General features: G+C 44.8%; 3 protein-coding genes across 8 annotated transcripts in view; 1 reads left to right on the forward strand and 2 right to left on the reverse strand.

The window, feature by feature from the left end:
• BRWD1 (bromodomain and WD repeat domain containing 1) overlaps positions 1–529 on the reverse strand; it is a 62,564-nt gene extending 62,035 nt beyond the window's left edge. Inside the window, exons 1-2 of the mRNA XM_072846719.1 lie at positions 320–529; positions 82–140 (exon numbers count right to left, since the gene is read on the reverse strand). Of these exons, the coding sequence (XP_072702820.1) occupies positions 82–140; positions 320–383 (123 nt within the window). The 5' untranslated portion in view covers positions 384–529. The remainder of the gene's footprint in view (positions 1–81; positions 141–319) is intronic.
• On the forward strand, positions 36–21,090 carry GET1 (guided entry of tail-anchored proteins factor 1). Of its 5 annotated transcripts, none has more exons than XM_072846790.1 (6): positions 12,575–12,852; positions 13,593–13,783; positions 15,122–15,287; positions 16,682–16,749; positions 17,612–17,726; positions 19,399–21,090. In XM_072846790.1, exons 2-6 carry the CDS (start codon positions 13,691–13,693, stop codon positions 19,470–19,472), a joined length of 516 nt encoding a protein of 171 aa, XP_072702891.1. In that variant the 5' UTR covers positions 12,575–12,852; positions 13,593–13,690; the 3' UTR covers positions 19,473–21,090. The 5 variants fall into 5 exon arrangements, with proteins under 5 accessions (XP_072702916.1, XP_072702891.1, XP_072702907.1 ...); XM_072846798.1 differs by lacking the exon at positions 12,575–12,852 and adding an exon at positions 12,969–13,254; XM_072846782.1 differs by lacking the exon at positions 12,575–12,852 and adding an exon at positions 13,261–13,466.
• On the reverse strand, positions 5,040–12,343 carry HMGN1 (high mobility group nucleosome binding domain 1). 2 transcript variants are annotated; one of them, XM_072846828.1, is made up of 6 exons: positions 12,186–12,343; positions 11,663–11,695; positions 11,551–11,580; positions 11,346–11,396; positions 8,081–8,212; positions 5,040–5,549 (listed from the first exon to the last, which is right to left on the reverse strand). In XM_072846828.1, the coding sequence occupies exons 1-6, from the start codon at positions 12,198–12,200 to the stop codon at positions 5,502–5,504; spliced, it is 309 nt and encodes a 102-aa protein (XP_072702929.1). In that variant the 5' UTR covers positions 12,201–12,343; the 3' UTR covers positions 5,040–5,501. The 2 variants fall into 2 exon arrangements, with proteins under 2 accessions (XP_072702929.1, XP_072702938.1); XM_072846837.1 differs by lacking the exon at positions 11,663–11,695.
• Positions 21,091–21,147: the final 57 nt, after the last annotated feature.

Genomic DNA, 21,147 nt, shown 5'->3' on the forward strand with positions numbered 1-21,147 from the left:
TTCAATCCTCTGTGCGGCAGCGAATGGCCAAGGGGTCTGAGCCTGTGCGCCCAGGTGAGTGTGCGGCGCCCCGGTACTCACCTTCAGCGCTCTCCTGCAGGGCCCGGTGGTCAGGAACCGAGCTATGAGGAAGTAGAGCTCTGCAAGAGACACGGGGAGAGACGGGGGATGAGTCCGGGGCTGGCTGGGGCTGGGGGGGGGGGGCCCGGGGTGACTGTAATTCATAATCACGGTCAGGAAGATGGCGGCAGGGAGCGGCGGCGGCACCGGCAGTAGCTCTCGCCCTGGCCCGCGGCCGCTCGCGCCCCGGCGATTTTACCTGATTCAATGAGCGGCAGGGACACGCCGCCGCCGGAGCTGGAAGAGGCCGGGGGCTCAGCCATGGCGGCCCCGGCCCGGCGGCTGCCGCTCGCTCGCTCGGCACAATCGCTGCTGGCGGCGGCCGTTGCTGCCCGGGCAGGGATTAGGGCTCAGGCAGCGCCTGGCGCGGGCAGGGCCCGGCTCGGCATAGCCCTGTCAGCGCCGCCCCTCCCCCACCGCCAACCGCCAGCCAACCGCCCCCCCTCCCTCCCCTCCTCTCTCCTCCCCTCCCCTCCGCGCGCGGGAGCGAGCCGCCCCCGCCCCCCGCCGGACGCCTCGCTCGCGCTCGCGCTCCGGCTCCCCTCCCCCTGCGCTGGCGCTAGCGCGGCCTCGACGCCGCCGCCATCGCCGCCGCGCGACCGGCCACGGTGCCGCCGCTGCCACCTGCGCCGGGCACGCCCGGGGGCGGGCGGAGGGAAAAAGTAGTCCCCGTCCCGGGCGCCCGGCGGCGGCGTGCGGCGGGGGGAGAGGGTGCGCGTGTGGCCGCGGAAAGTGTAGGGGGGGGGCGGCGGGACGGGGGGCGGCGGGCGGGGAGGCGAGAAGGCGCCCGGTGGGGGAACGAGAGGCCCGGGCGCGGAAGGATTGCGCGAGGAGGGCGGTTGGTGACGGAGCGTTGGTGGGCGGGGCCGCTCTGTGAGGTGGGGGAGGTGTCACGGGGCGCGTTCGGGAGCGCGCGGCGCGGCCGTTCGTTTGCCGTTGGGGGCCCGGGGCGCGCGGCCCCGTCGGGAAGGAGGCGCGAGCCCCGCAGCTGCCGCCGGCCGCCCCGGGGCCCGGCGGCGCGGTCCCCGGCCCGGCCGGGGCCCGGCGGGGCCAAGCTGCAGCCCACAGCAAGGCGCCGAGAGCAGGCGGCGGGGCCGGCGTTCCCCGGGGCGATGCGGGGCCGGGGGGGCGAAGCGGGCGCCGCGTGGTGCGGAGCCCAGACCTTCGCCTTAGAGCACGCTGCCTTGCACGTCCCCTGGCGTGCCCCGGGCCGGCGGAGGGCTGGGTACGGCGGTGCTCCTCCCGAGTTGGTGGAGCTCGGGCAGCAGCACAAGCGTGTTTGCAACCACCGCGTCACCAAATACAGTGGTTTTACCCGCGACCGATTGTCTTTGGCTCCCGTTTGCCACTTGGGGCGGATCTCCTAACTCCTCAGGCCGACAGGTCTCCTATGCCACCGAGGCTACGTGGGGTGTGATGCTCAGGGGCACCTCGGCTACCCTAAACCTCACTTCAGGGAGCCGTGTTTCCCCACCCCTCTCCAGGAAGGCATCACTTCACTGGCATCACCTTTCCAAAACCAGCAGCTTTGCCCCAGTGCCCCGCACTGCTGCGCTGCAAACAAGTGCCAGCACCGCCTCCACCCCACCCCGGCTTCCGGAGCCCCTTTATGGGGGATTTTTTTTCCTTCTTGCAGTTGTTTCTCACCTCTGCCCAGCATGAATCGTAATGTAAATGTAGCAATGGGCATACTTGTGCTGTACTTCAAATCTGAGCTGTTCCTTTCCCCACCTGTGATGGTTTGGTATGCACTTCTAGAACCTTTGAAGTAAAATATTTTTACATAGCAATGTAGAACTACGCATGTATTTTACTAATCTCACTACCTCAGACATGCTTTCAGCTTTTGACAAAGAGCTTCTGTACACCTGAGGTGCAGGCCCAGCAGCAGGCAGTTTCCTGGACACATCCTGGAAGGCAGACTGCTGCCTCTGCTTCCTGCTCTTCACCACCTCCTGCCTGGTTAGCGCTCCTGCATCACAGTTCAGGTACAAGAAAAAAAAAAAACCAACAGGTATCCTATCCATCAAAAATCTCTCTTTTTTAAAGAGCTGTGACCTAGCTGACACTAGAAAATGAATTCCAGAATGGTGCAGCATGAACATGTATGAAAGAGCACTCTCTTCACCAGAACAACTAGTAGCAGCATACAAATACAACCAAGAGACATGTTCAAAGAAACATGTTTTCTTCTCTTCATATTATATTTTGAAATGGATGGTTCCCCATTATGTATGTATTCTGTAGTGCCGTATGCAAATCTGCATTAGCTGTTCACTCCATTCCTTCATTGCACAGAGCGAATTGTGTCTGGTATTGTACAGGAAAGAATGCTTTTTCTGAAGCGTGCCCATGGAAATTCTTGTCAGACAAATTTAAATGCCTTCCACTCCAATTCTCCACAGGCAGAATTGACAGCTAGTGCCAATATATACAATTCCTCATTTTCCGGGTAGCCAAACTGGTGGGTTTTTATGGTTACATGTTGGTATTTCATGCTATGTGGAGAAGGGCAATATTATCTGTCTACTGCAGAATCAATCAAAATCCAGTTGATTCACCGATGTATTTACTAGGCATATTTTATGTAATTAGGAAAGCCTACTTCATTCTTTACCACATCAAGTGGGCTGTGCTGCTCACAACAGATCTAGGGCTCCTGTGCTCCTGATGCAACTACCTCTGTCCTTTCCTTCTTCCAGCATGGAAATTCCTCTATCCTGCGAGAGAGAATCTGTCACTGATTTACCCCTGCTGAGTCCTTTCACTTCCATAATAAAGTATGAAATAACTTTTTGTCCCCAAGAGTAAATATTAGAGAACAGTTACAATAAATTAAACAGTAGGTAATAGATGTTAGAGAGAAGATGTTGAAAGTCAACAGGATCTCAACATCAGAGACTCAAAACACATGAAAAGTATGCATTCAGTAAAAGGAGGTGAGAGAGGTTATTTCAGGGTATTTACCTGCATGTTTAATTATTAGTCATTTAACTGGTGGTTTTCACTTGCTAAAAACAGAAAGTAAAGAATGTCATGTAGCTATGTCATGCTACTACTAAACAAAACCAACAAATAAGGGAACTGGAGGGGGGCATTGGGGGGGAAAAGGGGGGGTTAGAAAAAGTGCCATAAATTCACAGTTTTGGAATATCCAAGAACTTGAAGCCAAAGCCACTGCCAAAGCCAGGTGCGCTCTGCTAGGAACACGGCTGTGGCGGAATTGGACCAGCAGCATATTGTGGTCCAGTGTTGGAAGACATCCTATATATAAGCTAAAGAACAGGTAAACATTGCTTAAATATTGAAGAGGTAAAAATGCTAAAATGCTTTCTCAAATGAAAGCATTGTTTAGAAAATAATGCTAGAGGTGAAACTGCAGTGGTTTTTAGGAGGTAACTATATCACCATTTGAAAAAGGCACCCAGAATGTACAGGAAGCAGATACTGTTTGCAGGTGTTACTTAAGAGCATAAACAAGTTCTCGGTCAAGGCGGGGGGGGGGGGGACGGACGGGGACGACAAAGAATGAACGTTACTTTTTGATCTTGACTCCTCCCAAGACAGGGTTGACAGTTGTCTGACTGGCATCAAATAGACTGGTAAGATAAAACCATGCTACTACCTGCTGCAATTCAGCAAAACAATGTGAAATGGGGAAAAAAAATAATCCCAAAACAGAACAACCCTGCACTCTGTGGGAGAACTGAAGTAATGCTGTGATCAAGTCTAGTGATTTGATTTTTTGTTTTATGGTTAAGTAATATATACTTAATATGCCCTCTTCTGATGAAAGGCTGTTAAATCTTCAACCAAGATTGATTTAATTTTCTCAAACCCAGCAAGGAAGAATCAGGACAGTTTTGTGCTACATGAATTAGCTCTCAGCACGGGTATGCTTTATTTGAAGTGACGCTCTGTCAACCTGCAACCTTGTATAGTGGGTACACTTGCTCAGAGCATGGTAAGCTCACCTAACAGCTCATCAGCACCAAAAGGGAAGTTTTCTTGTGCTTCCCTCCCTGCTCCTGCCTAGGCTGTTCCACAGCTCATCCTCTACAGGTTCCATTACATACACTCAGCTACCTGGGAAAGTTCACAGCCTAGGTTCATTTTTCCCCAGACATGTGAAGCTTTATTGATTTTCAGGTAGGATTTGGGGAAATTTCAATATGGTTCCAACACAACAGCAACACCATCTGATCAGTTAATATTCAAGAGGATTGCTCTGTGTATCTTCCTTAAAGCAGTTATTTACACAAGAGTGCATATGCAAACTCTTAGATGCTGAACAGATGAAAACATCTGATACTCATTAAGTACTGACTTTTTTTTTTTTAAGGTAACAGAAGCAGCACTAGCCTATCCGCTTTCAAACTGGTAGGCCAGATTAAGACTGCAATATGGTTTTCTACGTGCTCCTCGCTGCCTGCATTACCACCAATCTCTTGAAAAGTACATTTTTAACAATATCAGGAACAGTTAATCAAAACCTACACCACTTAGATTGTGAGTCGTTGTAGTCAATGGAGGAGCTACAGAAACATCCTTTCATAATCAAGATTTATTTGGCTTTTGTTTGGTGATCACAGACACTATGAACAATTGTTTTTATTCACATAGTTTTTAAAATCTAAAAACTATAATTCTGGGTTTTTTTCTAAGAGTATTTCAAATATTTTTCATTTGACCTTTGTAGACAAGCTGTCCTTTAAAACTGGATGTGACATTCCAGTATCTCAAATACTGACATAACAAGTTACGTCTGCCATGCAGGAACTTACTTAGTCAGTATTTAAAGATACAATAAAAGTTTCAAATATTTCGCATCACAGCTCCAAAGTTATTGGAAAAAATAAAGCTGCAACTACCAAAAATAACTTTGTCACAGATATACATCACTCAGCAAGAAACCCAACACTAGGGAGCAGTTTTATTAGATAAGCAATTATACTGATGGTACAACCATAGATAAAGATAAATAACTAAAATGTTAAGACATTCTCAACATATCATTAGGAATTCCAAAGTCTGATCTGTGTTATGCTTCATTTAATAGGATAGAAAAAACTGTCCCTCACAGTCTATGGAACGTGAAGCCTCATCAAGGCTTCAAAGCCCTCTCCTTAATGTAACATGCCATTAATTTCTGGTTTCATAGAAAACAGACAACCAGTACATGATTTTACCACTTAAAAAAAGCATTTACACTTATCTAAATATGTAAAAAAAAGGGTTGAGTTGGGATTCTCTCCTTTTTAAAAATGTTTTCTAGAACTACTAAAAAACTTGCATTTACAAAATAGTTGATAAAAATATTCCTCTGAATTGTACAAGAAGAAAGGTGTAAGGACCACCAGTTAAAGACTTAGTACCAGATGTTACTCAGATTTAGCTTCTTTCTCTACTGCTGCATCAGATGCTGGGGTCTGAAAAGAAGACAAAAAACAGAACACTTCAGTACAGAAAGTTTCTAAGTGACTCAGCCTCTTAGTTTGTCGTATTTTTAATGCGCAGGTTAGCTAACTTGACATACAGAACAACCATGACTTGTTTCTACATACCGTGCTTTACAGTTAATAAATTGGTGTCATGATCTGCTTATTTCTCTTGGAAAATGACCTACTAAAACCAAGCTGTCTTGAAAAGGCTTCTGTCTCCTCAGACGCATCAGTATGAATTTCAGAATGTTGCTATTGTTACTACTCAATACACACTGCAAAGGATTATTTTTTTTTAAAGAACAAAGCCCATTTCAATAATTACTGCCTTTATGACAGGAAGAAGGGGCTTTTTAATCTACTGAGCTAAAATCCCTGCGTATAGGGTGTTTAGAAAAGATACACTTCATGCATTTAAATTTCAGTGCAGCACTTAACATATTCTCAAATCTTACCGTGTTTTAAAGTAACTAAGACTTAGAAACACAGTAGTGCATTAAATTAAACATGATTTTGTAAAAATACATTCAGTGAAACTGAACTGTAGCAGCAGAGCTATACTGCTTTCAAATCAAGTCTCTATATGCCGTCCCTCAACTTCACAACAAGTTCATACAAACGCAATTGATTAAAATTACAACTCCATTTAGATTGGAAAACTCGCTGCATTTGCAATGTAGGTTAAAAAAAGGAATGTAACGTATGCATTAACATAAAAATTATACTGAATTATTCTAAAGCTTTGCAGCACCACAGCAGAATAGATTGTTCAATCACAGTAGTACCCGAACAGGAACCCTGACACCCGTTCAGTCTTTACTGCCACCTGGGGGAAGCTTTTGAAGGATGAAGTACGGAAGCCATTTCCACTCGCAGGGGTTGGCCTCTGCGAGCGTCGCCAGAAGTCGTCACTGGCCCTTCACCAGATAGTGGATTAACAATAGCATCACTGACACTATTGTCCTGGCTGAAAACAGTAACGTCCAACAGGACAGACTATACCTCTGCCTCTTCTAGACTTAGGTATTACATTAAACCTGCAATTTTGGCTGGTGTGACCAACATGAGACCAGCATGGAGACATGCCCCAGAAGTCATCACCTATTCCGTGTAAATTTACATCATCTCTGCACAAGTGTACTAAATAGACCCCAGTTGAGAAACATTTCCAAATTTAACTTTCGCTGGTATTGCTGAAATACTACATGCACAAATTAAAAGACCAAATTATGTGATAGTAATACAGAGCCAGAGCTATACAGAAAGTTAAGCCAACTAAAGAATTCCTAGTTATAGCACAACTTTTTCACCAAGATCACACTGTAAGCTTGCAAATGAAAACCTGTTACCCCAAAGTAAGTTGTCTTGTACACTCAAGTACCATCCTGTACCTTTCTCAACCACCAAAACACATCATCTACCTAAAAACCAAATACTCTTTTCCTCTACTTCAAGATTGATCTGCACACTGATAGATCAGTGTGATAGAATTCAGATAAACTTTTTTTCCTATCTGAAAAAAATTACTTTTCAATGCAACAACCAGACAAGAAGCATGAATCACACATTTAAATTAAAAAATCATCTGACTAGCTGGTCAGCAAACAGCAAATCAGAACTAATTAAAATGAGTGAGGCATTCACTATTGCAGAAACCTGAGACCAATTCTAGGTCTGTTACCACATGAAAACTTGTGTTCCATCCAGTTGTTAACAGCTGCCCTACTAAGAGGCACTGCTTCTCCCTACAGATCTTGTCCTAAATTGAAAAATAAATTATGTCCACATCCCAGAAAAAGAATACAGTATGGAGGATGTTTTAAGTTAGATGATCAGTGACTCGAAAAACTTTGGCAATACGGCCATTTTACCACAGTATTACAGCCAAGACTGATTTGGCATGTTCATTTCTTCGGCGACAACTATCAGTAGTTCTTGCACTTTCTGTTCCACCTCTGCACCAACTTGTCCCTTCTACCAGCACTGTCTGTATCTATGACTCCTATAAATGTTACCTCAACTTTGGTTAAGTAATTTCAACTTTGGGTTTTCAGTGAAAACTGTTTCCAGTCCCAAGGAAATGAATATTGCCTTTGTCAAAAAACTTTGTAGCAAGAAGGAACCTCTCTTCCAGTAACAGCAAAGGCAGACTAAAACCCAAACGAAACCCTCCAAAGACAGACCCCCCCCACCCCTGTACACCCTGCATATATTATTTTCGCAAGACCTACCCACAGGGAAGACAGCCCCTCTCTAAAGGACGTTATCCTGTATCGGAACTTTGGTAAAATTCTCACCTTCTTCCTTAATTTCAGGGACTGTTATCACATCACTGCAACTCTTTTCAGGGCAACTAGAATTTTCCAGGTATATCTACTAACGTTTCAATAGCCTACGTCTTTCTTTTGGCAGAAATAGATTCTATTATAAGAACCGCATATGTTTCTGATAGATGTTTGGATAAACCAGTACAGTAAATTACCCAGCTGCTTTATACCAAAGAATGCAGACAACTTTACCTCCTCACTTTTAGCTTCCCCATTTTCTGCAGGCAAGTTGTCCTTTGTCTGTTCTTGGTTTGTCTCTTCTGTCTGTTTTCCTTTAGGTGCCTTTTTCCCCTTTGATTGAGCTTTCTTGTCCTCAGATTTATCCTACAATGAAATAAATTTCCAGTAAGTAAATTCCTATGACCTACTAGGTAAACTTTGCAAATAATAAAAATTACACAAAACCAAGATGGACTTGCTAAAGAACAAGAGCTACTACCAACAACCAAGGAGCTAATACATAGTTCAGCTGCCAAAAAAGTTTTCCAAACTATATATAGACAAACAATCACAGTTTCAGATAGTCAGTAAAATGAGAGAATCAATCTGGGATGAGAAGATAACTAGATTCTAGTGGCTAGACAGAGGAATTTGTAATATATGATTTAACCTCGTGGCACAAAAAAAAATAGCAATGCAGTCCTTCCACTTTGTAAATACAAAGCACTTCAAACACTCTTTTTCCTCTTATATTGGTAGGCGGGAATTTCAGTAGCCTAACCTAAAGAAATGCATCACCTAGAAGTATCATTTTCAGTGCTCTTCTGTTAGTATCTGTTACATCCTCTGTACCTACATGACTGTTGTTAAATCGGTATGGAAGAAGTATTTGTTCAAGAGCTACTTTCATATAAATATGTAATACATCCTCCCAGACATTCCTTACAGCAACCAAATCCTACAAAGTTTGCCTGTCCTCCAGCTGATCCCCCTACTTACAAAATATTTGTTATCAGTTCAGAATTACATAAATGTACTGTTTTTGATACCATCTGTCAAACATTACTTTATGATACTAACAAAAGTATTTTATTAAATTACAAACTATAACACTTTTTCTGGCCAGGTACAATGTGAATAAGTGGCAAGAGAACGTAATGCATTTATACCTCTAAGCAGAAGACCACTACACTGATCTACCTTAAAATGTGTCTAATCTCATTTAAAAAATTGTGTTCATTTCATAAGTATGTTCTTCAAATTATGTCCTAATTTGTTATCTCTGACCCAAAATTCACTCATACAAAGTTCTCATTTTTGCATATTTTGAGTACTATAAAAATGTGTATCTCAGATTACTATTAGAAACCATTAGGTCAGAAGTATTCCATACTATCTTCACTCCAAGCATTCTTCCTTACAAAAAACATGCAACTTCCTTACTTCACACATGCAACTTTTAAATAGCTATCTGAATACATTTCCTATTTTACGTGAATGCTCATGTAAAATACTGTCTTCATAAAAACAGGCATTTTTTTTGCAATGCAATTGCAATTTGGTTGAATTGCAACATGCAATTCAACCAATTGCAACTACTGAGCAAAAGTTCTAAGTGTTTTACACCACTGGATACAAACATGCAGTAAGTTACATTACATTTACAAGAGACGGAAGGTGAAAAAAAAAACCAACAACAAATGCTGAAGCATCTTATGTCAGGTAACTAAATAATCAATGTCCACAAAACTTTGGAAATTCTTTACTCCTATTTTTAGAAAAGATAATTTTTTCAATCCTCAAGAGCACAGAGAAAACAACTGAAACATGCTAATGGAAAAAAAAATCCTTTAAAAAAGTTATAAAGGCTAAACTCAGTATTACAAATTGAGGTAACAGACAATTTCACAAGATGTAGATTTCTGGGTTTTGATTGTCAAAATATATTTTTCTTCATTAATATTTATTTTTTAAAAACCCACCAAGTAACTCCATAATGAGCAAACTTCTCCCAGCCAGAAAAAATACTGTCAGGAAAGTTTTAAAAAGTTACAAAGTTGATGCAAAGAAGCATCTTTTGATGGATCAAATACAGAAAAAAGATAATAATTTTTAAAAAATAATAATCATCATTTGACTGGTATTTAACAGTGAAATATTTCTGCAACCCATTTAAAGAAAGCTCAGAAATAGCTAAAATGAGAAAGTACTGAAGCTGGAGAAGTAAAACGCAATCAGAACAAAAGAGATTTTTACGTTAACAGTGAGAAAGTTTCCAAGTGACAAAAGATTTTAGTGACAGCATGAGATTTAGAAGAAAGAGGATCAAATGTAAAACAAGTTATACATTTATTTGAATTGCCAATGGTAATAGTGATTAAAAAAAAAAGATTGCTCACATATTCCCATTACAGCAGCATTCCATAGGGGCCTCGTGCAAGGTGTTCTACTTAATATTCTAAGATGACAATTGTTTGTGAGGTACTTGGTTTACATGAATATGTTCCCAGCTATGAACTGTGGAAATGTTTCTTTCTAGAAGTAAAGTAGTTACAGGCAGCAAGCCAGTATCATGCGTATCAGTCCACATCAACTAGCAGCATTAAGAATTAGATGCACCACACAAGGGCACTGGAAAAAAAGCAAATCAGAACTGAAGTAAAATTGGAAAGCTTCCCCAAATTCTTTAGGCTTACAACTTTGAGAATGGGAACGCACTGACATTCAAACCATTGGAATGCAGGTGCATTACTGATAAGTAACTGCTCAGTAGGATTAATAAATGAAAGCATCAAAAAGTCTGCAAAGCAGAGTTCTATATTAGTGTATTTGAAATGCTCTTAATCCATACATTAAAAAGAAAAGCTTGTAGTCACAAAGAAACACTTAAAAACACATATACCAACAAGCCAACAGATGCACAGCCTCTGTTATTTCTCCCAAGAAACAAAAGAATTTTACACCTCAATTATTGTCACTGCGAAGGCTATACCGAAAAACTGAAAGATCATACTAAACCACGCTTACTTACACATACACACACAAAGACCTGAAAGCTAGACTACATGAATGGAAACACAGATCTTTTTCAGTGGCTGCCTAAGTAATGCAAATATTTTTTTCGTGTCCTAACACACTGCTTTAAATTGCGAGTGTTTTATCCCCTTTCGTTACAGTGATGAAATACAATCCTATGTACAGTTGCTTCGACATTCCAGTACTTCTGCTCAGTACCAAACTGCCATCTAACACCCATGAATCAGCGCCCACACTTCTAAGCAATACTTTGAGCGCTTAACAAGGACCTACTCCAACAGTGGTGCAACGTACCTGTAGATACTGGCAAAAGCATCTGATAAAGATACTTCAGCTAAATGAGCGTTCCCACAAGGGGCACGCGAAGACAAGTGAGAACGTTCAGACACCGTGACCGACGACACGAAACGGGCCGCCACCAGGCACCTGCACAAGGAGCTCGACCACCTCCTCTCCCTCCCCTCCTCCCCGTGACTCTCACCTTTGCCGCTAACTTTTTTGGTTTCGGCTCTGCTTTGGCAGGAGCAGGTTTCTGAGAAGAAAGAACAAGTAAGGGAGAGGCTCAGCCCGCGGTAACCCCCTTTTCGGCAGAGGAAGGCACACGCAGACGCGCACCCCCGCCCAGCCCGGCTGGGGCACCCCCGCCCAGCCCGGCAGGGACACCCCCGTCCCGCTCCGGTACTTACAGCGGACAGCCGCGCCGACCGCCTCTTCGGCTGCAGAGAGGGAAAAGAGAGAGAAACGGCGTGAGCGGGCGGGCCGGGAGCGGCCGGGGCCCGCCCCGCCCCGGGCACCTACCTCCTCGGGGGCCTCCCCGTCCGCCACCGCCACCTGCCAAGACAAACAGCGCGCGTCAGGCGGCGCAGGCGCCCCGGGCCGGCGGCGGGGCGGGATGGCGGGCGGGCACGTGACGCCGCCGCTCGCCCGCCCCCCCGCCCGCCCCTTCCCGCCGCCGCTTTCGGATTTCGAGTCCCGGAGAGGCGAGGCGCCCGGCGAGCCCCCGCCGAACCTTCCAGACACCGGCTGCCCGCGCCCGTGCGCCGCCGCCCCAGCGGGGCCTCCCTCGGGGGGGGAGGGGGTACGGAGCCGGCTGGCAAGGGGAAGGCGCCGGCCCCAAACAGCTAGCGCTGGCGGCCGCCGCGCCGGTGCCCGCGGAGCGGCCGCCTCCCGCCGAGCCCCGTCCCCGTCCCCGCGCGGTCAGACCGCCCCCGCCCCTCCCCACACACGCACCCGCCCGCCCGTCCCTGCGGCGGTGGCGCGGGGCCGCCCCGGACAGCGCGGTTCCCCGCCGAGCGGCTCCGCTCGCTCCCGCCCGCTTCACCTTTCTCTTCGGCATGGCGACCCTGCGCGGCGGCGGCTCCCGGCCGCGACCCCCGGAGCTGCGGCGGCTCCCGCCCGGCTGCTGCGCGCGCTGGGTGCCTCACGGCGAGGCGCTGCGGCTGCCTGCGAGCCAGCCCCGCTGCGCAGGGAACCCGCCCCCCCCCATCCCAGCAGCGCCAGCGGCACCGCAACAGGATCCAGCCGGATTGGAGGGGGGGAGGGGGGGGAAGGGGCGACGGCGGGGGGACGCTCCCCGCTCTCCGGCGGCCGCCGGCACCGCCCCCCCGAGGGGCGCCTCCGCGGGGCGGGGCCGCCGGCCGCCCCCCTGCGCGCGCCCCCGTCCCGCGCGAGGCGGGATCTCGCACCTAAGCACCGCCGCCCCTTGCCGGCGGCAGGGGGAGCGGCCTCTTGATTGGCCAGCCCCCGTCACGTGGCCGCACCTGTCCCCGTTTCCCCTCACGCAGACACCCGCCCGCCGCCCCACGTGCGCGGGGAGCCGCCCCGCGATGCCGCCCGCCCGGGAGGCTCGGTAGTGCCGGGGGAGCGAGGGGGCGTGCCCGCCCGCGGAGGCGCGCGGCATGGCGGAGAGCGGCGCCTGGCTGCTGGTGCTGAGCGCCGTCTTCCTCTGCAACGCTCTCAAGATCCTCCTGCCCTCCTGCTCCTCCATCGTGAGTGACGTCACCGCGACCGCCCCGCCCCCGTGCCGGCCGGGGGAGGGGGGCGGCGGCCGTTCCTAAACCGGGGCCGCGGCCGAGCGCCCGCCGCCCGTCTCCCCTCCCCTCCCCTCCCCTCCCCTCCCCTCCCCTGCTGGCGCGGCTGCAGGCCGGCAGGCCCTCAGGCCGGCCGTCGTCTATGCCCGCGGGTTGCTGCGGGCCTCGGCCTCGCCCTCGCCCTGCCCGCCCGTGCTCTGCCGCCGCCCGCCGAGACAAAGCGGGGACGGGGGGGGCACCGGCCTCTCGGGTGGCCGAGGAGGGGGCGAGGCCGCGGGGCAGGGCGTTACGGAGGCCCTTGCGGAGCGCGCGGTGTTTTGCGGCGGTGGCGTCGCCCCCGCCTGACAGCCGAGAGATGAGGTGAAGTGGGGAGGTGGCGGGAGCGGTGCCGTGTCGGGAGGGCTCCCGGTGCCCGGCGGTGCCCGTCAGGCATGGCCGGCTGTGCCCAGCAGGGCCTAGTCCGGCTCCTGGCCTTAGAAGAGCTGAAGCTTGAGAGGCTGATGCTGGGGAGAACGAGATGGTGGAACCTAGCACCGTGGCAGTGGGTGGCTCCAGCAGCCTCGATTAAGCAGGTCTTTGAAGCAAAGTTCTGGGTCACGAGTTATCGGCGTCTTAAATGATGCTCCTGGGGCTCCAGCCCTTAGGACATTGCAGGGACACAAAGGACAGCTTTGCTCAGTCGTCCGTGTTTTCAACAGATGGACATCTCCGTGGCTCAGAAGGGAGATCAGTGGATACAGAGGTTAAGGAGTTAGGCATCATAGGAGAAAAGCTGAAGTCGCAATCACTAACCAGGATGCCCCCTGGTCTGATCTCAAGCGTTTCGGTGGAAGCGTGGATAACAGAATTATGGACCAATAAACTCTGTGACTGCCAAATAAACTTACATGTGAGCAAGCATGCTAAAATACCTGTCACTCTGCCCTTTTACGTAAATAACCTCTCTGTCGCACAGATCAGTGCATGCTGATAGATAACGGATAAAAATCCTTTAAAACATAAATTACCCTTAGCAATTTGGGAAGCTGAACTCGGTGTTACTGTAGATGACTAATGAAAATCTCTGCTCAACTTTCTGCTGTGGTTTGTGACAGAAAGTAGTGTAATGTTCTCATTGACTGAAGTACTGAGAACATCATTTGTGGGGAAAAAAATACATGTGTCTTGAGAAAGCTAGAGAGATTTGCTAAGGAACAGCAAGAAAAAGATTTTGTGTTCTTCCTGTCTTTAATTCTATGGTAAAGGGAGTTCATGAACCAACAAGCAGGTGGTACCTCATGAAAAGGAAGTAGGAAAGTAAAGGAAGGGGAGAAAATGTTTGCTAACACAAGGTGTGATTACCTTTTAACTTTTCTGTCAGTAGGAAATAATTTTAGCTGAGAAACCAATAAGATGTTATAAGAAAACCGCATTTAAACACATGGGTAAGGTGTAGGAAAAATAACTCACGCAAATTTGTGTTTCTGGTTTTGAGGTAAGTAGTAAGATACTGCACTAGATGGGTCGCAACTCTGAGCCAGTATGGCAATTCGTGTGTTTCTAACAGCCTGGACTAGGCAATCTGTAATCTAGAGGAGTGATTCCCGATTGGTGAGCCATGCATTATTGGTGAGGTCTAAAATTGAGCTTCAGTGAATAAAGTTTCCACATTAATTAGTTTTGACCCGTGCTGAGGCTGCTGGAGCTGGAAATGGGAATGATGAATGAGTAAGGGGCATTGCTGGAGCTGGAAAGAGTAGTGATGAAAAGGAATGCTTCCCCAGTCCTTCCTCTTCTGCACCTATCAGGTGCTTGTCATCCAAGCAGTACGTGATGAGAATTGCAAGGAGGGAGGACAGCAGTTCAGCTCAGGATGCAGCAGCAGGCAGGGCCTGGGAGGTTTGAAGGGTCTCAGAAGGCAGCATCATTGAGAGTGGGGAGATGAGGAGACGAAAGCAGAAATAGAGAAGGAAAAGGCAGCTAACCATAGTTAGAAAAGTTGAAAATCACTGCCCTACAGGGACAGTAAAACCCTTTTTGGTTTGTTTCAGTCAGAACAAGAGAGTAAAAATTCTTTGGCTTTTAGAACATTGCAGAAGTTAAGCCAAGGTTTTTCTGTGTCTTGATGGAAGGGCCTTTTTTTATGGGAGGCTTTTGAGTATGTAATCAGGAGATCATACTTTATACATATTAAAGAAAATCAATGGAATTCTGGATAAATAACTGATACTATTTCTTTACTTCTTAGATATCCAGATTGTTACAAAAGGATGCAGAGCAGGAGTCCCAAATGAGAGCTGAAATTCAGAACATGAAGCAAGAACTCTCAACCATTAGTATGATGGATGAGTTTGCTAGATATGCCCGTCTGGAAAGAAAGATTAACAAAATGACTGACAAGCTTAAAACTCATGGTAGAGTGCAATGTTTACTCCCTTTTCTACTTTCTGAAAAACATTTTGTCGAGTGCTTTCAATTTTAAGTATATTTCTCCTTCAACTTTTTCCTCCCCCTCTTACCTGTTTCCAGTGTTCTCTTCTTTTTTTCCCCCCCCCCCCCCCCCCCCCCCTTTAACCTTTTTGGAGAGCTTGCTTTTGTCTTCCAATTGTGTGTAGTTCTGCATACACTGGTAAGGGAGTGATTTAGCTATAAAATTATTCTTACAAGGAATTTCCTGGGCTTCACTGTGTAATTATTTACTCTTTCTCAGTGATGCTCATCACTGAATCATGTTTTGAATAAGCCAAGGAAGTCCTCTGCTGCGTATCTTCACTGGAAAAGGATGCATTGCTTGGTTGGGGCTATTTGGTTGGTGTACTACAAAATGCTAGAGAGAAAGTGTTGATCTAGAAGGTAACCAGATGAGATCTTTCCTGTCATTTTGCAATCGTGTTTGACCTTATGCAGCAGCTTTTGTGATAAAGCTGTAGTGCTTTGTCTCGATTAGGATTTTACAGTAGTATAATCCATCATCTCATGGTAGAAAGTACACATAAACCTGTGGCACCAGAGCTTTTGCTCTTGTCTACCCAAACTCACTAAGTGATGCTAACAGGATAGGAGACGACTTGCTTTGTCTGCCTCCTCTGTGCAGAATGGATGGATGTCTATAGGCTCCTTGCTTGGAGAAAGGACAGTATCTACAACTGGCAGTTTTGGATTGCTTTCAGTAGTATTATTCTTAACCCAGTAATTTCAATTAAACTAGACTTGAGTAGTTTACTTAGCAACCAACATCGTTTTAGAAAACTTTAGGCCACCATTATGTTTGAAGGTGTGCTGTCTTCACTGGGCTTCTTTATACTGGTCTGAGGTACTGTAACAGAAGAAAAATAGGCATGAGAAATGTTAATACTGAGCCTGACCAAGATTAATTCAATGAAGGAATAGTCTTAACTGTGTTCCTGAATTAAATAAGGCAAAAGTACATCTGCTAAAGCCATCATTCTCCCTTTTTAGGGAAGAGAAAAATTTACGTTATGCTCATCTGAAGCAGGTTCTTAAATTAGTAACCACAGTGACTGTTCTCATTTGGGAATAGAGTTCTTGATTACGTGTGACATTTCTCTGTCTACGATACCAGTGTTTTGCAACTTTTCATAGTAGCATTAATAAGAAACTACAGTGTGATATGGACCTAGCACTTTCTTGCAGAAGAGTACTTTCGATATAGCTATGAGTCATTTGAAAGGAGATTTTTAAACAGTGTAATGTCCTGATTTGAGGAGTGAAATATTAATATGTTAATAGTTTTATGTAAGTATAATGCACTATTATAAATAATGCAGAGTAATTTTTTTTTTAACAGTGAAAGCACGAACTGCCCAATTAGCCAAAATAAAATGGGTTATAAATATTGTGTTCTACATCTTACAAGTAAGTAAAATTTTATTACGAATACAAATTACTAAACCAAATCCTCAGTAGTCTTACAGTTCTCTCCTGCATTTATTGGCTGATGATTAGTCACACAGGTGTTTGACATTCCAGTGACACAGTGCATGCCAAACTGAAACAGTTTCTTGAAACAGAAGGGAGAGATGTTGCTGATAAGCGCTGGTAGTTGTGCATGGAAGGAGTTTCAAGTTTCATTTTAGCTCTGTGTTTCTGGTTTTGAGATGACAAGATAGGAGTTTGTCTTAGTTCTTTCGTCACTTTTTTTTTTTTTTCCATTTATATATGGCACTGGACCCAGGAAAGTTCTGATACGTGTAAATATATCTTGCTTATGTTTTTGAAAACAAAATGTGCTTTTGATGAGGATGCAAATCTCCACTTACAGCTGCCACACATTTTGCCACAGTGCCTCATCAGATTGTCTCTGTAGCTCAGACTTGATGCCAAAGAATTGGCTGCTAATAAGAATGACAGTGGTCAACCTGAAGATATCTTTAGGGTAATGTTAAAGCTAGTTGGATTCCTAGCAGGCAAGGATTATGGCTAAAAACAGTCATCAGAATTTAACAGTTACTGTTACTACGTTTGTCTATGCTAGACTTGAACCAGGGTCTCAAAAGAAAGCAGCATTTTCCAACGTCTCACTGCTACCTCTTAATATGGTGTATAAAGTTAAAGTCATACTAAGTTTAAAAATATTTTGGACTTGCTTAATAACAATGTAAAATAACAAATAAACTGTTCTCTTTAATTAGAATTTGTGATTTACTGATTCAAAATAGCAGTGGAAATGTACTTCGATGTGTATTATTATCCAAGCTAATAAAAATTTCAATTCTAGGCTGCCTTGATGATCTCTCTCATTTGGAAGTACTATTCTGAGCCAGTTACAGTGCTTCCAAGCAAATGGCTTGCTCCGCTGGAGCGCTTGGTAGCCTTTCCTACGGGGGTGGCAGGTAAGCACTGTAGAGTAGAAAAAATACATTTCCCAAGCCCATGCGGATGCTAACAATGTAGTGACGAAGAGCATACACAGATTAAAAGCAATGCTTCTGTACGTTTCTTCTAACGTGCTTAATGCAGGGAGGAGTTTCAAACATTTGGTTAGCTGTTTCCTACGTATTCAATGAAATGGCCTATTTGTCATTTTTATTTCTTCTCCAACAGCGCCGCTTTATCTTAATATGAAATAGACTCTGGAGAAGATTTCAAAGAAATATTTTTATATTAAGGAGTCCACTGAACTAGTAGAATTGGGTTTAAAAATGGGCAAATACTTCATAGGTCTGTGTCGCTTACATGTATTTCTTATAAACTGCTGGGGTTTCATGGCAGTGTAACTCCAGAACGATTTAGGTATGCTCTCTCTTGCCATTTTGTCTTGTCCATTCCCGCCCTTTTCCCCATCGCACTTCTCTTGAATTTTTACCTACTTAAATCCTTTTCTTTTTGTCAGTTTAACAAATTAATGATCAGAATGGTATCACAGGTTGTAGATACCTGTTTCTGAGTGAAAAGTGTGCTGGCTCTGTGCTAACGGGATAAGTAGACAGGCAGAATGACAAGACAATGTAGTGTGGAAATATACCATTGAGCTAAAATGCTACTGGTGAATCTTCATGTTAGGCTTGTAAGTCCCAACTGCCTTAGAAGGAATTCCAAATTATGTTGTTGGAATTGTATGTTGTTGTATCTTTAATAACTGTCTAGAGAATGATTCGTATCCAGCAAGCTTACTGGACAAGAGAAGAGTCTGCTTCTGTCCAGGGTTGGGGAATAGTCCTTGGAAGACATGTAGTTAAATAGCATTTGAAGGGATGTAAAAAGGTTCATATCCATGCCTGCCTTCAAATCTCCTTTTTTGTCTTGGCTGATAATCACATTAAAGAGATTGCTTTTGAATTCTAGGTGATAAACACAAAAATGTCTAAAAATCACTAAAGGTAGTTTCTTCATAGCACATGTGTGCTATGAATAGCTATGTATTCCATGATACTATGTAGCGTGATTCTATGTAGTCTGCAATAGGGATGCGCTGTGTATTACAGTCAGGGCACACCCTCTATTCCATCATACCAATACAAATTTCTGTGCTGCTAGCTTGAATGACAGGACCCTTTAAAACGGCGTGCAAGGTGTCTGGGTCAGCAGTGAAGGTCTCAGTAGCGTTTTTCTATATGGCTCTATGGGGAGCAAGGGGAAAGGAGAGAAGTACAGATTTAAAGACTGATTTAAATTTCAGAGGAAATTTACTTTTTACCTATCTCAAATCTTGAATTTAGGTTCTAGCAAAGTATTCTGTTACTTGCCATGCCTTAGACATTTTCTGTTAGGTACATGGCAAATGTTTTTAGAAGCTGTGGGTTGTATATACTGCACTTTGGCTCATATTAGTGTTATTTGGTACTCTTTTCCCCGGACAATCTTCAGGTTTTCTCGGGACCAGTAGGGAGTTAGCTGCCATCCCCTGAAGAGAAACATTTGTATATAAAAAGAAAGATGTTTTGTTCCTGTTCGCCTCATAACTCTTAAGTTTCATTTTTTACACTTGCAAAGTTGTTTTCAGAAGCTTGTGTGCCTCAGGGTTATTGATGCAATGACTTAAACCATGTTTTTTATCTCTTTCAGGTGGTGTTGGAATTACATGTTGGCTTGTGGTTTGTAATAAAGTTGTAGCTATCATGCTACACCCTTTCAGCTGAAGGAATCCCAGTAATCCATGGAGTCCTCAATTAAGTTTTCACTGTTACTGTCTTAAATTAATTTTTAAAAAAAGGAACAGTTGTCTTTCATGAGACTAGGTCTGAGATAATCTTTGTTACTTCATTTGGATATCAGTCAGTATTCCTTTCGATTTATTTTATCTTTCCTTAGTTTGTTTTTTTCAGTTTGGTGGTCAGTTTTCAAAGAGTAGCATGGCTGTTTATAGAACCTCATTTTGTGTCTATTTTGACAAGTATGAACACTGATTCATCGCAGAACTGTAAGACTTTGTCATGGCATATATTCTCCAAAATCTAAAAGTGTGGATTTGTGTTTTTAAGTTGGAAATGCACTGACATTAGGAATTAATTCGGGAGCTTTGCTGTTCCTTTGCTGTATAATATGGCATTTTCACCCAAAAGTGGGATTGTATTTGGTGACAAGTGGTACTAGAGGATAGAGGTAGGTGGTTCGGTTGGCTTAGTGTAAAACAGAATTAGTTTCCTCCTTGTTATTTTTTACGCTAGAATCGGTGTGTTCTTGGGCTGCCTTAGAAAACGTGTTATTGATACATACACAGAATCAACCCTTAAGAGACTCACTCAGTTGCCAAATACAGGATGGCTGGCTACTTTTTCCTCCCTGACTTTTAAAATTCATTGAACACTTGAATTTTTTTCCTACTTTTATTGATAACCGACCTTTCCTTCCTTGACATTTTTTCTGCTTCCCAAGTTGAGTGAGGATCACTGAAACGATTTCCTTCCATGTTTTGGGAGGAAAGGTCTGGCCAGCCTTCTCGAGTTCCATGTTAAGAAAGAGAAAGTAGAAAACAGTGCTGTTCCTTCAGAGGACTACATTTCTAAGGGCTTTAGCATATATTAATGGCAGTCCAGGATAGCCCGAAACAGCTATGTAAATGTAAAAAGGCAAGTTAGTGATTTAAATGTCTAAAGTAGTAACAGAATGGTAGCTAGCAGGAGGAGGAGGGAAAACAATTTTCTCTTTTGGAGTAAATCCTCTTGCTGTATTTAGGTACAGGAAACAGCCACAATATTTTGAATGTAAAGGTGGACAGAATTCTTCCTAGTACTGTGCCTGTAGAACAGCAACAAAGTTGTGTTATCTTCCATGCTACGGTGGTATCTGCAACCCCTGTCATTCCTGCCACATTAGACAAATGGATGGTTTATAGAGTTCTTCTTCCACACCTCCTTTTTTTGTTTGACATGAGCCTGAACAAAGCTCTAGGGGACACCTTTCCCTCTTCTGCTGGGCTGTGGTGATTCTGGTTCAGCTTCCCACTCTGTACAGTTGAATGCATCTGTTATTTCAGGTCCTTTGCCTTCCTGCAGGAAGTGGCTAGGGCCCCTCCATAATTAGCACTGCGTTTAGAAGTCAGTTCAAAAGGTCGTGATACATCATGTGTGTGTATGTACATATGCATGAAATGTTTTTTTTTTTAAAAATGTTAATTTAAATAAAAGATTGGTTTTATATTAGGGAGGATTACATTTAGCCAACATGAAAATAGATGCTTTAAATATCAGCAAGAAAAAAATGTTGTGATTGAATGTTATGTATAATTGTGTTTTTATTAACGAAATAAAGCTTTTCAACCCACCTCAAGTTTTCTGATCCATTTTGCAATGTTAACTACAGTTTTCCTAAAAA

Source organism: Ciconia boyciana, chromosome 1, assembly GCF_034638445.1.
Source record: "Ciconia boyciana chromosome 1, ASM3463844v1, whole genome shotgun sequence".
NCBI classification, from domain to species: Eukaryota; Metazoa; Chordata; class Aves; order Ciconiiformes; family Ciconiidae; genus Ciconia; species Ciconia boyciana.